At 43.0% G+C, this 15,095-nt stretch overlaps 1 protein-coding gene across 1 annotated transcript in view; it reads right to left on the bottom strand.

Moving 5' to 3' along the window:
- The window catches only part of LOC138488296 (multidrug and toxin extrusion protein 1-like), a 419,915-nt gene that overhangs the window by 103,140 nt on the left and 301,680 nt on the right, over window positions 1–15,095 (bottom strand). The window contains exon 8 of the mRNA XM_069615179.1: window positions 2,783–2,880. Within this exon, the coding sequence (XP_069471280.1) occupies window positions 2,783–2,880 (98 nt within the window). The remainder of the gene's footprint in view (window positions 1–2,782; window positions 2,881–15,095) is intronic.

Genomic DNA, 15,095 nt, shown 5'->3' with positions numbered 1-15,095 from the left:
GCAGGAGGAAGGTGCAGCCCGGCCGACTCGATGCATCAGGAGACCAGTAGGTCTAATCGAGGAGATGTAAAGGGACAGAACTGTGAGTGACTTTGTTCTTTGGTCCAAAGGGGGAGATGCGGTGTCCCGGAGAGGACACAGTTAATGGAGTCAGGAAACTCCGCCGACCAATGGGATGTGGGGAAGTGCGCGCAAGCGCACGGGAAAGCCTGCGTTGCAAGCAGTTTGTCACTGCAGTGAATAAACCAGGTTATCGCTCCATACCGGCTCCTGTGTTTCTTGCTGCTGCGTGGCATACATGAATATACACTGCTTATCCTGTCCACCAGTGTTCTTTCATGTGAGGCCCCTGAGAAGCAGACACCATAGTTTTCCCACTCTTTAGCACAAGAGTTAGGAGGGACGTGGATACACACACCCCTAAATCCTCCCTTCAAGCTATAGCCTTTGGTATTTCTTGGGATCTGGCAAAAAAAGACAGGGGACGTATCCCTTGGTCAACTTAAAACATCACTGGAAATAACAAATTAACAACTGAATTGTTACTGGTATCAGCATCTCAATATATTTATACCTAATATATATAATGGAATGTTTGTTCACGACATCACAAAAAGAGGATGGCAGAAGGCAAGGTGGGGGTCCCTTGTGCATTACTTTGGGTAGACACTCAAGAACTAGCTTGGAATGGTACTGAAAGGACTTGAGGGATGGGTGGGTATCGGGCATGGATGAACTATAGGGTGGCTGCGCATGGAAAAGGTAACAATTGCGAAGGTTCAGTATGCGCATGATATCTGAGTAGATTCCCTATGCTATCCGCCTAGAAGTGCTCCTCTACCCGCTATTTGTTGAAGCACAGACTGTCGCTAACCGTTTTATCACAGCAGCAAGAATCGATAGAGGAAGGCACTAATTGATTTGGCGCACCTTCAGGAAATCACTGAATCTGCTAGGCATGTATAACGCACCACTCCGGTGGGCATTGGCTGCAGACATGGCTACCCACGCACATCAGAATACAGCAAGGACTATGACAAAATGTGGTCATACTGGTCACATCATTTTCCAACTACTTACACCCGACTACACCTCAACACCTCTGACATCAGTATGCAGCGAAGACCTATGACAAATGTGGGCACGCTGAACACATAGCGAGTCTCTAGCACTCACGCCATCTCCTAACTCCTCTCAGCCCCCATCCACATGCCTGACCTCATTGGTTGCTCTCCACCTGAGCCTGGCCAGCCCTGCTAAGCCTTATTTGGCCAAATGCACACACGCATTCTAATCTTACTCCGTGACCACCAACAATCTGGACTTCGGTCCCCAAGGGCATTCCCAGCACCAACGTATTGAGACTATAATAATGGTAAAAGGTGCTATACAAATGATAAGCAAAATACAATACAATACAAAGAAGGTAATGATAGAATATCACAAGAAGTTCAGGAAATTGCTTGCAACTGTACTATTTAACTGTGCATTTAATACCTCATACGAATGAATGTGGTTTAGCAATACTTCTCGGTTGTATCCCCCTCAGTACTTCAGCACTTACTGTACTCCATCCTATTTGCACTAAAATCCTCTATTGATACGAGCAGACCACGTTGCCCCATTGCAGGAAAGCAAGTTATTTGCTCTTGTATAACCTGGAGTGTGTCACGGGTCTGTGAATGCTTACCTTACCCCCCCTTTTCCTGCCTCTGTCTTACCAGTCATGTCTTCATTTAGCTCTTTTCCAACCCTCCAATCCTCCCCCAGGAACAATCAATCTATTCCCTCTTGAATAGGTGGCATAATAATCACAATAAATAAACGTGAATCAAGGAACAGATCTTGATACAGACATAATTACTAAATTCTTTGGAAAAAGCTGTGACTAGTCAATAGCCAAAACTGGATGCTTAATTGGCTGGATCTGGCTGTCACTGGGGATGGAGGTTGCTCCCAGTAAAATTCTGCATCCATGAACAATACTTCAAAGCACTGAAAGTGTACTCATTCAATTATTTTGACTTACGAATTGTGGAAAACTTAACGTTGTTAGCATGTTTGAACACTGCTCTTTACAGGGTTTCCGGTATCCCACTGGTAATACCGGTGGGATATCAGCAACTCTGTTTTACCATCTCAGTCACGCGACATACCGGTATTACCGGTATATTATGGGCAACGCAGTGAGAGTAAGTTCCCATTCCCATGGGATGGTATTGACCTAATCATCGGCACTGGGAGGACCGGTGCCAGTGATTCAGGCATTTATCAGCCAGTAGGGGCCTGATCTACCGGCAGGTCTGGGCTTTCCCGGGAGATCTGTGGCCCCCACCAGCAGACTTGTGTTTTACCGGTCCAGAATAAATGCTGGTGCCTGTATTACCAGCATTTATTCTGCCATTTATTCTGGACCGGCAAACACGTAATGAGGTGTGTTTTTGACATTGTATATTGTATGACTATGAATGTAATAATGATAACACAATCGGTACAGCACAGTACAAGGTAAATTGTCTCTTGGCACTTAAAATTAGAGGTCTTATTATTACTGAGCACAATGGTGTTCATTGTGTGAATCATCAAAGAATGGAGTGATGGATCACCATAGGATCACCGTAGGCCAACAGGAACAATTAACCACAAAGACACAGACACACACATTTAAATGAGGTGAACAACCTACAGATATAGGTCACCGGATTATGTCGGTACACTGAGCATACATCTTTTACAAGCTATTAGGGCCATGATGTGTGATTCAGGGTGAAAGACACCATACCTCCCCATGTCCGAATGTGGAGTTTCCTCATCCGAATATATAAAAGGAGCAGACCCGCCAAAGAGTATTGAGCAATGGTGTTAGCCCAAGCAGATCCCCTGAAAAGATAAAGACATGAAAATGAGTGTCACATCATTCAAAACATGTTCCACAAAATAATGTACTTAGTGTCATAACTTGACAAAGTTTCTCACCCATTGGTCTTTGTTTTCACATGAAACACGAAATCAAAGTAGAATGCTGGTACAAGGAACCACATAATTTGATGAATAGATGTAATTCTCCCTGTTTTATGTCCTCTACAGTATGTGTAATTGTAGCCAGCTAGTACATCACTGCCATTGTACGTTATGAATAGTAAGCACATCGTTGCCCTTTTCCAGCAAACCCACTGAGCACAGCATTACCAATACTCATTATACCCAGTTATTTAATTACCTAATGCCCACCTAACAGATCCTAGCCATTTTCCATTATTTCAAGTTCACACATCATGGCAAATTTTGCGTATAACCACTGATCACACAATTGCTTTGTTACATCATGGGGCCGATTCATGGCATTTTCTGCACAGAAAATAGGGTACTTGCGTGCGCAAATGCAAGTTAATCTGCCTTCATCGATTCATGGAATCGAATGTGCAGTACTTTTCCTGGACTTGCGCTGGCTCTGCACATCTATGCCAGCTGTCAAGTGCCTTGCGCGAGTCTCCAAGCTGATTCTGAGCGCGGCTTGCCAGAGGGCTGTAGAAAGCGTCGGGACACCAAAAAAGGGGAAGAACTTGCAAAAAAGTGGGCGTTCCAGACACTGGCCTGCAGACAGTCTCTCCCACTCCCAAAATTGTGCGGCACGAGACATATACATGGATTCGATGGTGCAACGTCTCGGCTTGGGAATGGCCACGCAAGTCCTTCATACGATCTGCCATCCGAAGGCAGGCATAAGTACACTTCTCAGCGTGCAGGTGGGGTTGCATGTGTTGGATTTTGGGGTGCGTGTACTCAATTGGGGTTCCGATGTACCACAGAGGTGCGTGGAAGCAGTCTAGCGGGGTGCAGGAACGGTTTACGTGGGTTTGCACGAAGATTACCCGAGTTATTGCCGAGTTACGATTTTTTATACACATGTGGTTGGGGTGCGTGCAAAGGTAGCAGATCTGGCAGTTTTTTGCTTTGCGTGTGGGCATGTCACCGGCGTTCCAGCCTTGACTTGCGAACACGGTTACTTTGTGTGAAAATTTCCATGAATACGCATGGCGCGCATTTTTTCCTCTGCACGCAGGCTCGCACAGTGTCCTTCTTCAGCCCTTGCGTGATTTCTGCACGAAATTCCATGAATCATTCCCCATGTCTACTTTTCACATTATTATGAGGCCGAAACACTTGGGTACTCTTGTTCAGAGGAGAATTGCCGACAGAGGGACTCCCAGGACCCCCCTTGTTTTTCCATAATTAAAGTAACTTTGAGTCTCATCCTAAATTACTAGGCTAATTCAGACGTGGACCCCTTGGCACTGCTCTTAGAGAGGCACAACTCCACCCTACTGATGAGGCCCAAGAATACCCGAAATGTGTCTGCGGTTGATGTCGGTCCTCTTTTTCAGGGGAGAATTGCCTGGCATTTCGCTGCTGGACTGCCCCAGGGAAGGAAAAGGACTGATATGTTATGATATTTCTCCTCTGTGAAAGAGATAGTGAGCTAAAGAATCTGGGTAAGACTCTCGAAATCAGGATTTATTGGCCGGCACAGGGGCTCCCAGGACCCCCCATGTTTTTGCATAATTAAAGTAACTTTGTGTCTCACTCTAAATTACTAGGGTAATCCAGACATGGACCCCTTGCTCACTGCTCTCAGAGAGGCACAGCGCCACCCTACTGATGAGGTTGAAACAAGTTTCTGTGGTTGCTGTTGGTACTCTTGTTCAGATTCAGAGGAGAATTGCCTGGCATTTTGGAGCAGGACTGTCCCAGGACCCCACTTGTTTTTGCATAATTAAAGTAACTTTGGGTCTCACCCTAAGTTACTAGGGTAAACCAGACAGACGTAGACCCTTTGCTCATTGCTCTTAGAGAGGCAGAGCTCCACCCTACTGATGAGGCCCAACGAGGCAGAAACACGTCTGGGGTTGATGTTGGTACACTTGTTCAGGGGAGAATTGCCTGGCATTTCGCTGCTGGACTCACCCCAGGGCAGGACAAAGACTAATATGTTATGATATTTCTCCTCTGTGAAAGAGATAGTGAGCTAAAGAATCTGGGTAAGACTGTTGAAATCGGGACTTATTGGCCTCAGAGGGACTCCCATGACCCACTTGTTTTTGCATAATTAAAGTAACTTTGGGTCTCACCCTATATTACTAGGGTAATCCAGACATGGACCCCTTGCTCACTTCTATTAGAGAGGCACAACTCCACCCTACTGATGAGGCCGAAACACATGTCTGGGGTTTATGTCGGTACTCTTGTTCAGGGGAGAATTGCCTGGCATTTTGGTCCTGGACTGCCCGAGGGCAGGACAAAGACTGATATGTTATGGATATTTCTCCTCTGTGAAAGAGATAGTGGGCTAAAAAATCTGGATAAGACTCTCGAAATTGAGACTTATTGGCCAGAGGGACTCCCAGGACCCCCCTTGTTTTTGCATGATTAAAGTTACTTTGGGTCTCACCCTAAGTTACTAGGGTAAACCAGACGTGGACCCTTTGCTCACTGCTCTTAGAACGGCACAGCTCCACCCTACTGATGGGGCCCAACCCGACTGAAACATGTGTCTGGGGTTGCTGTCGGTATTCTTGTTCAGAGGAGAATTGCCTGGCATTTCGGTGCTGGACTGCCCCAGGGCAGGACAAAGACTGATATGTTATGGATATTTCTTCTCTGTGAAAGAGATAGTGAGCTAAAGAATCTGGGTAAGACTCTCAAAACCAGGATTTATTGGCAGAGTGACTCCCAGGACCCCCCTTGTTTTTGCCTAATTAAAGTAACTTTGGGTCTCACCCTAAGTTACTAGGCTAATCCAGACGTGGACCCCTTGCTCACTGCTCTTAGAGGGGCACAGTTCCACCCTACTGATGAGGCCCAATGAGGCCGAAACACGTGTCTGGGGTTGCTGTCAGTACTCTTGTTCAGAGAATTGCCTGGCATTTCGGTGCTAGACTGCCCCAGTGCAGGACAAAGACGGACATGTTATGGATATTTCTCCTCTGTGAAAGAGATAGTGAGCTAAAGAATCTAGGTAAGACTCTCAAAACCGGGAGTTATTGGCCGGCAGAGGGACTCCCAGGCCCCCCTTTTTTTTTTGCATACTTTTCACATTATTTACAGTTTCAGTAAGGCCCCACATCATGATTGATTTCCATTACATTCTCTTAGCCCATCAGTAACCATATCATATCTCATGACATGTTTCCTTAATCATGTCATTTGTTAGGAAATATTTCATGACATGTTCTGTTACATATGTCATACTATTTGATGATATATGCCATATCATATCTCATCACATTCATTGGGTTATATGACATCCCATATTTTCTGCCATACCACATTGTGTGTGATAGGTTGTCTCATATGTCATGACATATTGTGGCATGTCATGTCAATTGTCCTGTGATATGTCATAATACATGTTGTGACTAGTGTTGCATGTTGGGTCATATCCCAGGCCATACATTGTGTCATATATGTCACAGATATCGTGTCATATGTCTGGACATATGCAATATTGAACAACATGTCATATTTCAGGATTTATATTGTGTCAAATTTGGTGACATGTGTTGCAAAGTGTTATATGTTCTGACATGGTGTGCCCTATTCTGGGTCATAAATCTGCAACTTTGAAGCACCAGCAGAATTCCTATGTTTGTATCAATACCAAAACAGCATGAATGGGGTCATTAGACATGAATTTCTAATTGTCAGCCCAATGCCATACCTTAATATGGCCGGTATCAGTCCTAGTGAAATGACAACATTTGTACCACTGTTAGCACTTGAACTAATCAGTGGTCCTTACTCCTGCCCTAACATCCATCCAACATCTTCCAAAGCATTATTTATAACAGAAGCATAAAACTTGGCATTGCATTGGCTCTACATGTCATGTCATATGTTGTGTCCTAAACATTACATGTTGTGTCGTATGCAATGTCAAATATTGCCAAATATCATCACATATATCATGACTTATGTTGTGACATTTAGTGGGCCCAGTTCAACTGTCATCATTCATCACATGTTTTTAGGTATGTTGGATCATAAGTAATTTCAAAAGTAATTAGACATTTTGTTATATTATGTTATTTATAATTATATGTCATGTTTTATGTCATGACATATATCATGTTATGTCTTCACATAGTCTATGTTTTTGCTATGTCAGGACATATGTTAAGTATTCTGACATGTTGTGTCATATGTGTGAAGCACCAGCACATTTCCAATCTTCGCTCCAGCAGCAAGACAGTGCAACTGGGGTTAGTGTAACTGCATTTCTAATTGTAGCACAAGGACAAATACCAAATATGGCTCACCTTACCCCTGGTTAAATGACAGAATTTGCAGCAGTGTTAGCACTTTAACTGGCATAAGCACCAATGTTGTTACTGTTCCAGCCAAAAACATCCATGCAAAAAACATCCATGCAAAGGCTTTCTATGAGCCATCGTTACCAAAGCTCAAAGCTGCGCATTGGGCTGGCTCTACATATAGTGTTATATGTTGTGTCATATGTAGTCATATGACATGCAATTTTCTGTGTCTTATGTTGTGACATATCTCGTGCAATAAGTTGTGTCATGTGTCGTGGCATATATAATGATAGTTGGTGTCATGGCATATGTTGTGGCAAATGTTGTGCAAGATCATGGTGTATTTCAGAAGATATACTGTCACATATGTCTGTGTCATGTTATAAAATATGTTGTGACAGACTGTGGCAAATGTTGGGACATGTCATGGGATATGTCAGCCCATATGTAATCCCACATTTTGGCTATATGTCACAGCATATGTGTGCCATTCATTGTGTGCCATTCATTGTGTTATATGTCAGAATATATACTGTGACTTGTTGGGTCATATGCCATGTCATATGTTGTGAAATATTTTGCGTTGTATGTTGTATAATATGTTTTGATATATGTCATGGCATGTGTAATCTGTAATGATATATGTTATGCCATATATCATGACATATGCTGTATTATATAGCATGACATATTTCATTATGCATGTCATTAGAATGATCATATATCGTGACATGTTGTGTTTTATGTCAAGCCATAACTAAAGTCTTATGTCATGTCATATTTTCTTACATACTTTCCATTCATCACTCTTCAATGTTGCATGTGAGATATTTCATGTCATATGTTATGTAATTTTACATTAATATCCTTCTATAATTTGACAAATCATCACAATAATAGTTTCAGATAGCATAGACTTGTCCATGGAGTGGAATTCTGTGCCCTTGCCAGTGGTATCCACACCGTAATCTGCTAGAGGAAAGGAAGTGAGCAAGGGGAAGAAAAGAGGATGTGAAAGGGTGAAATATATGCTATGAACACAGGGAAGGAAGGTAGTGGTCGGGAAGAATGTTTTTGGTTGTGTGGGTGCATGTCAGTCCTGTTAGGTGGATCATGGTCATGAAAAATGGGGAGGCTGTATAGGTCCTAAAATCATGTGATAATTGGGGTGTGTTTCCAAAACAGATTTGGAGAATTGTAATGTAATGCACAATGTATTTGTGAATGCATGAAAGTTTGGTTATTTGTTGCCCAGACCTCTCTATACATTGTGCCCAAGAACACAATCCAGCATGTTAATTCTTTGGCTGCCATGCATGCCTGACCCAAGAGTGGCCTACTCAAGAGTGGACTGCATATGGAGGGGAATGTTGATAGTAACAGAAGGTATGGGAATGGGCCGGTCAAATTAGTTCTGTAAAATTGCAAAAGCCTGGCACCTTGATGACAAACGTTTATTAATACGAGTTTGTTCTGTTTTATTTCATGCTAAAATATATTTTAGTTCATGTAGAGACAGGGCAGGCCTTTACTTAGTTGTAGGCTATCAAAGTATAGTAATATGCAGCCATCTACAATGTGAACATATACCTTGATCTCTTTATGCAGGCTGTGTTTATAAGACTGTGTAAAGAGCGGAGATGGGTGTGCAAAAAATAGGGTAGGTAGTAAGAGAAGGGTCATATGTCAATCCTTATCTAGTGACCCCTAATGTTAGGATACTATGTTTGACTGTTATCATAACAGGGCTATGACACATTTGGTTGCTTGCAAAGTGCTTTATGCTGTAGTAAGGCCACCGCACAGGACTAAACATCTGTGATGAAATGTTTCGGGCTGCAAGCCTAAAACACCAAACATCTTTGGTACATATATCATCACAGAGGACGTGGCATATGTATTTATTTATTTGACACGTCGTGTCGCGCACCATGCAGAATAGGAACCACTTCAAAACACGATTATGGAAGATACAGGAGTGCAAAGGAAGGAAGGTGATGAGGATGACATGGACAAGGAGTCCTACAATCAGGTGAGCCCAAGGGCTTACTATACTGAAGGTCCTTAACTGCACATGTAGTAAAATGGGATCATAAAATATCCAGTGGTTTTAGAGAAAGTGGTTCAGAATCATAACCCTCTTAGAATGGAGAGGTGAGTAACTTGGCTCTTGAAAGTCGCAACTGTAGTTAGATGATCCATGATTAACCACCTTAGGTAAGTGTCACATTGGGGGGTGTATACCTCTAATCCAGGGAGGTGTGAGGGCTCTAAGTAACCTAGAGAAAAAGGGAATCAATAACTATGAAGGATAGTGCCATCAAGCTTTGCCTCACCAGCATAGTACGGCATGTGTACCTCAGTTATACATCTTTGGTGATAACTGAAGGGCATGTTGATGACTCACGGAGAGAAGCCTCTGCATAATTGAGCAACACATTTGATCAAGGTTGCTCCATCTGGGATGGGAAAACCTTAGCAAAGTGACACTTTTTGAGCTCTGTTTTGAATTTTCTGTAGTTTCTTGTAGTCTCAAAGCAATAGGAAAGTGTTCAAGCTTTTGGATCCAATCACGCTGATTCAGGTACCTTCTTTCCAGAATGATTTGAATATTGGTATCCTGAATAGGTTATTGTGAATATGAGATTCCTTGGTGGATTATACAAGCTACGTTTTGGGGAGCAGGAGTGACATTACTCCCAATGGCTTAATGAAAAAGGTAAAGTGTCTTGAGCATCACACTATCCTGAATAGCGAGCCAATAGAGGCTCATCGTACTTCGACCTGCAGCGTCTCTTCTTTTCAAGCCAAGGATCAATCCTACTGGCAGGTTCTGAACAAGCTGCAAATCTTTCAGCATGCATTTAGGTACTGCCATATGCAGACTCTTTAAATAGTCAAATATAGACAGGAACATGTCCTAAATGGATTCTTAACTGTGGTGGAAGCGCAGTAGAATGAGGATTCTTCTGAGCCTGTACAACTGGTAATATGCCAATTCATGCACTGTGTTGACCTGGCATTTGCAAGGAGTTGAGGGTGACATCCAAGTTTCATACTATTGTAGTTGTTGGTGGTGAGGGACCCCAAGAATATTGACCACTTAAAGGTGAGACTGGTAGAGTTCTTGGGGCCACATGTCAATATTTCTGTTTGGCTCCTGTTAAGGAGCAGGGCGCTCTTTGTTATCAAAGCCTCCATCTGCGCGGCATAATTTGGGATATCCGTGCCCTTACCTCAACATTTTTCCCAGGTGTATGGGCATTTAATAGTCAACAACATGCAGTTGGAACAGTGGCTCAAAAGACTGCAGCAGCAATTTGATGTGTCTCTTGTATATGTTGAAAAGTGTTAAAGATTAGCATGGTGCACATTACCATATGCCTTAGATAGGTCCAATAGGATCGGGATAAAGGGCAATTAGTGTCCAGAGTTTTAAAAATCTCCCTGCATATGTGTATCAAAGTAGTTTATGTGCCTCTGGCTGTCTGAATTCTGACTGTTGGTCATGAAGCAGGGAATGTTCTCAAGTGTATTTTTGAAGTTAGACATTTGCTAGTTTTTTCAGGATCCTTGCTTTGAATGGTACGTTAGTAAAAGGGAAGAGGTTGGATAACATGTTGGGATCTGCTTGGGTTTACTCTAGAATGGGAAGCGCTCTTGCTTTCTTCAGTACAGAAGACATGTTTCCAGTAGACAGGGAAACTTTGCAGAGGAAGGTGATGGTGGGTGTCTATGTGGCAAGATTCTCCTTAATGAAGACATCCCAAGCAAAGGTAGGTTTCTGCTGATGAGGCTTTGATTTATGAGGCCAACTTGAATACTTCTTCCACTGGAAAAGTCAAAAAGGGGGAGCAGGTGGGTGATCTAGTTAGATGGCTAAAGAGGGGAGATGTCATGGGCGGCTGAAGATTACTAATCTTTTTCCTGATTTATACAATTCCGTTAGTGAATAACAATGCAGTGGGTCCAGCCACTGCTGGGCAGGGAGATTTAAAAGAATTTGGATCAAGAGTGTTTGCTCATTAATAATTTGGAGTAATTCTCCAGACATGTTCTGAGCTTCTGAAATTCCCATTTGGATTGGAGCTTTCTTTTATTGAAGTGATTTTTTAAATCCTCTATTGTGCATTTTGCAAGCTTATTTATCCTTTTGGTCATTGGAAAAGCGCCATTGTTTCTCTATTTTGCTAGCCTCTTTTTTAGGCGAGGCAGGTCTTTTTCATTGCCCTAACTCGTAGTTTTGGAGGCACACTTAAATCTTTTGTTTGTTGGTGAGCAAGGATTTCTAAAGACTTCTCAATGTTTTGATGGAAGGCAGTGGTCCATTCTTCTAATGATTCTGTTGTCTGGGTAGTGGTTGAATGTTTTATCAAAGTCCTGTGTGTACATCCTGTTGTAAGGTCTGAAATATGGACACCTTACTCATCCATCAAATGGGTCTCTTGTTTGTTTTAGAGGGAATCCTCCTGAGAAGAGACCCATGGTGAGACCAAAAAAGATTTGACACCTCACTATCTGTGATATAAACCACTTTAGTCATTATGATGGTGTTCCCAGAAAGGCCCTTCACACGGCTAGGCACATGTAGCAATTGATTGAAATGGATGTTGGGCATATGGGAAGCACAAGTTCTTGTTAGAGAGGTTGTCCAAATGCAGAAGAAGATCTTCTGCCACTATTTGGTTGTATGAGATTGTGATCAATTCCATTAGTTGACCATTATCTGGGAAATGGGTGTTAATACTGTGAGGACAATGGACACTGGTTATACTCATTGTGCTTGGCTTATAGAACATTTCACCAACATATGTTCAAATGATTGGTAGCTTTTGGAGGGTGTTACTGAGTGATTGTAGGTTTCCACAAAGATTAGTGCCACAACGTGCCTTTTTTTGCTCAATCTATTCTTATGAAACATTTTGTTGGTGGGTGCCATAATAGTGACAAACCATGTTGGACAGCTTTCGTAGAGCCATGTCTCTGTGATTGCCAATAGGATGTGTCACTTATTATTTGACCAGATCCTCTTTCCCACTGACATATCATATAATAAATTGTAAACATAACAAGCCAAAATAGAGAAAACGTGCTAGGTTGTAAACTTTACTGAAAAGGAAGTAATGTAATACAGAGGAACTTCTGTAAATTATGCTGCAATGTTAAAGGGGAACATAGTGAATTGTGCAACTTGCGTTTTAGTATTCTACAAGGAAATAATACGCAGAAGCTTATTACAAATTACATGAGATGTCTGCTATATTTATAAACAAAACAACACATTGCTTGATTGATATTACAAGAGGGCTAGAATGTATCTTTGAAATTCTGTGAACCTAAACTGTATTTTTGTGCAAGTGTCAGCTTTCTTGAATATAAGACTGCCAGACCTATTGTCACACACTTTGCTCAATAGATGGAACATGTAATGGTGCATCTGTATCTACTTGATATAATAGGCCAGTTTTCAAAATACATTCAAAATGAATTGCAGGATCAGGGTGTTCATGGTTTCATGTGTTTAAGCAAATTGAGGAGGTTGCCCTGTCAATAGATTGATGTGTGTCTGATTGACTATTAGATATAATTTAAAAAATAAACAGTGGCTTACACAGAGCCTAGCCTCTGACCTTGGCAGAGCATGAGACCCCATGAAGAATGTGTGTGCTCCATTAAGCTGCCTATCAAAATATCCTTTTTCCCGACAGAATTTAATTCTCAGCAAATGGTTTCTGCTGATAAAATGGGTTGAGTTTTCAAAAATGAAATTCTGATAGAATTACATTGATTTCCTATGGAAACGGCCTCCTTTCTGCTGGTGCAAAAAGCTATAGGTTTCCATAGGAAAGCATTGGTTTTTACGCCAGTATGAAAATCTCGTGCTGGCATAAAACCTATTTGCACCTTAAAAAATGATGAAAATACCCCATAGCGTAAATGTAGGCGGTAAGACAGGTATATCATCCTTGGACTTGTAAAATGAGATCCATTGTCAGTTCAAAATTTTTAACCATTTGTCCAATATGAAATCTAAATATGGACTCGGATAAAGCAGAAAATTGTGAATCACATGCAGGTAAAAAGGATATTTGAAATGTATGACTAATGCATTTTTCACATACATTAATAGCTCTGTCAGGCATGCAGTGACAAAAACATAAAATATGTCTCTGGATTCAGAACATTCTTACAATTTAAAAAAAAAAAATGAATACTTGATTTAAAAATTATCTCACAAAGGTGCAGCTAGTTAATTTTTAACACATCTTATGATGCCTCAAAATACAAGTCAAATATATTTCAGGAAGAGTAAACGGAAGGGAACCTATCACTGGGCCTCATTACGAGTTAGCCGGTAAAAGCGGGTGCATTACCGGCATGACGGAACGAGCGGGTCTGTGCTCGTATGAACCCGCTAACAGCTGGTGATTACGAGTGTTCGAGCATGCGCGTTCCCCCATGCCGGTAGTGGCAATACCGCCATGCCGGTAAAGGGCCACCGACCTCCCTATACCGGCATTGCAGGGCCCGCCCATTGCGTAACCGCCTCATAACAACCCCTAAATACCAGCACAGTAATACCGGCACAGTATTACCGTGTTCGCAAAAAACGGACCCGTAAATTACGTCATCGCGCAGGAACGGGAAATGGGCCGGCGGCCATCTTTAAAAACACGATCCATTGCCATCCTCCACAACCACCACTTCCTTCGTGTTGTTCTGTGCCAAAATAGAAGCAGCATGTCCAAGGCTACCAAGAAGTCTACCCCAAGGAAGAGAAAACTGCGTTTTTTAGACGCAGAACTAACCATGCTTGCTGACACCCTGGCACAGCATGCGGATACGATCAGGAGTACTGACCTGAAGCAAGCGGGCCAAACAAAAAAAAAAGAAGTCTGGCAGGAGGTCGCACAGAGGGTGTCGGCAGTTGGAAGCACCCCAAAGAGTGTGCGTGACTGCCAGATGCAGTGGGACGACCTCCACCTCCGGGTGAGGAAGATCCTGGCAGAGAACAGGAGTGCCGCAATGGCGACAGGTGGGGGCCCACACTCCCCAGTGAAGTTGACGGCATGGGAGAAGACCGCAAGTTCTGTCATTGACCCTGAATCAATCGAGGGAATTGGAGACCAGGAGGTGGGCGCCACATCATCAACAGAAGAAGGTGAGTGACCCATCACATCCATGTAGACTAAACCATGATGTGGCACAAGTGATGTGGAAGTGAGACTAGGCAATTCAATGCATGTCCCAAGGCCCCATCAACATATGCATTCAAGAATGTGTGCCACACCCTGCACCACACGTATGCTGAGTGCCAATCCCAATCCCAACAGAGGTGCAACATGACCCAACCATGGCCATGGAACTCACCACACAGACACCAAACCAATGCCATGCCACCAGCCATGCATTGATTGCCCACATGCCCTCTCAGAACACCAAATGCCACACCCCAGAAATAAAATGATGCCTGAATGTAAAACATATCACACTGTAATACATCATAGCTGCCATGTGACACCATCACTGATGACCTGCATCCCTTCTATCCCCCAGGCACCGATGAGGAAGATGAAATGCAGGACAGGGGTGCAAGTTCATCCACTGTACGCCAAGGGACCAGGGCCACCGCCACCCCCCAGCCCAAGAAACTGCCTAGAGCAACAGGCAGTGTGCCACGCCAGGCAGTAACCCTGCAGGGGACACCTGCAGCCACAGTACAGCAGCAGCCACCCACAACAGTGGGAGGTGTTTCCGTTGCTGCTCCGCCAGCCACCGCAG

The sequence above is a fragment of the Ambystoma mexicanum genome, chromosome 9 (assembly GCF_040938575.1).
Source record: "Ambystoma mexicanum isolate Mex_15411 chromosome 9, UKY_AmexF1_1, whole genome shotgun sequence".
Taxonomy (NCBI): domain Eukaryota; kingdom Metazoa; phylum Chordata; class Amphibia; order Caudata; family Ambystomatidae; genus Ambystoma; species Ambystoma mexicanum.
The sequence above is the reverse complement of the archived record's forward strand: the minus strand, read 5'-3'. Positions and strand labels throughout refer to the sequence as shown.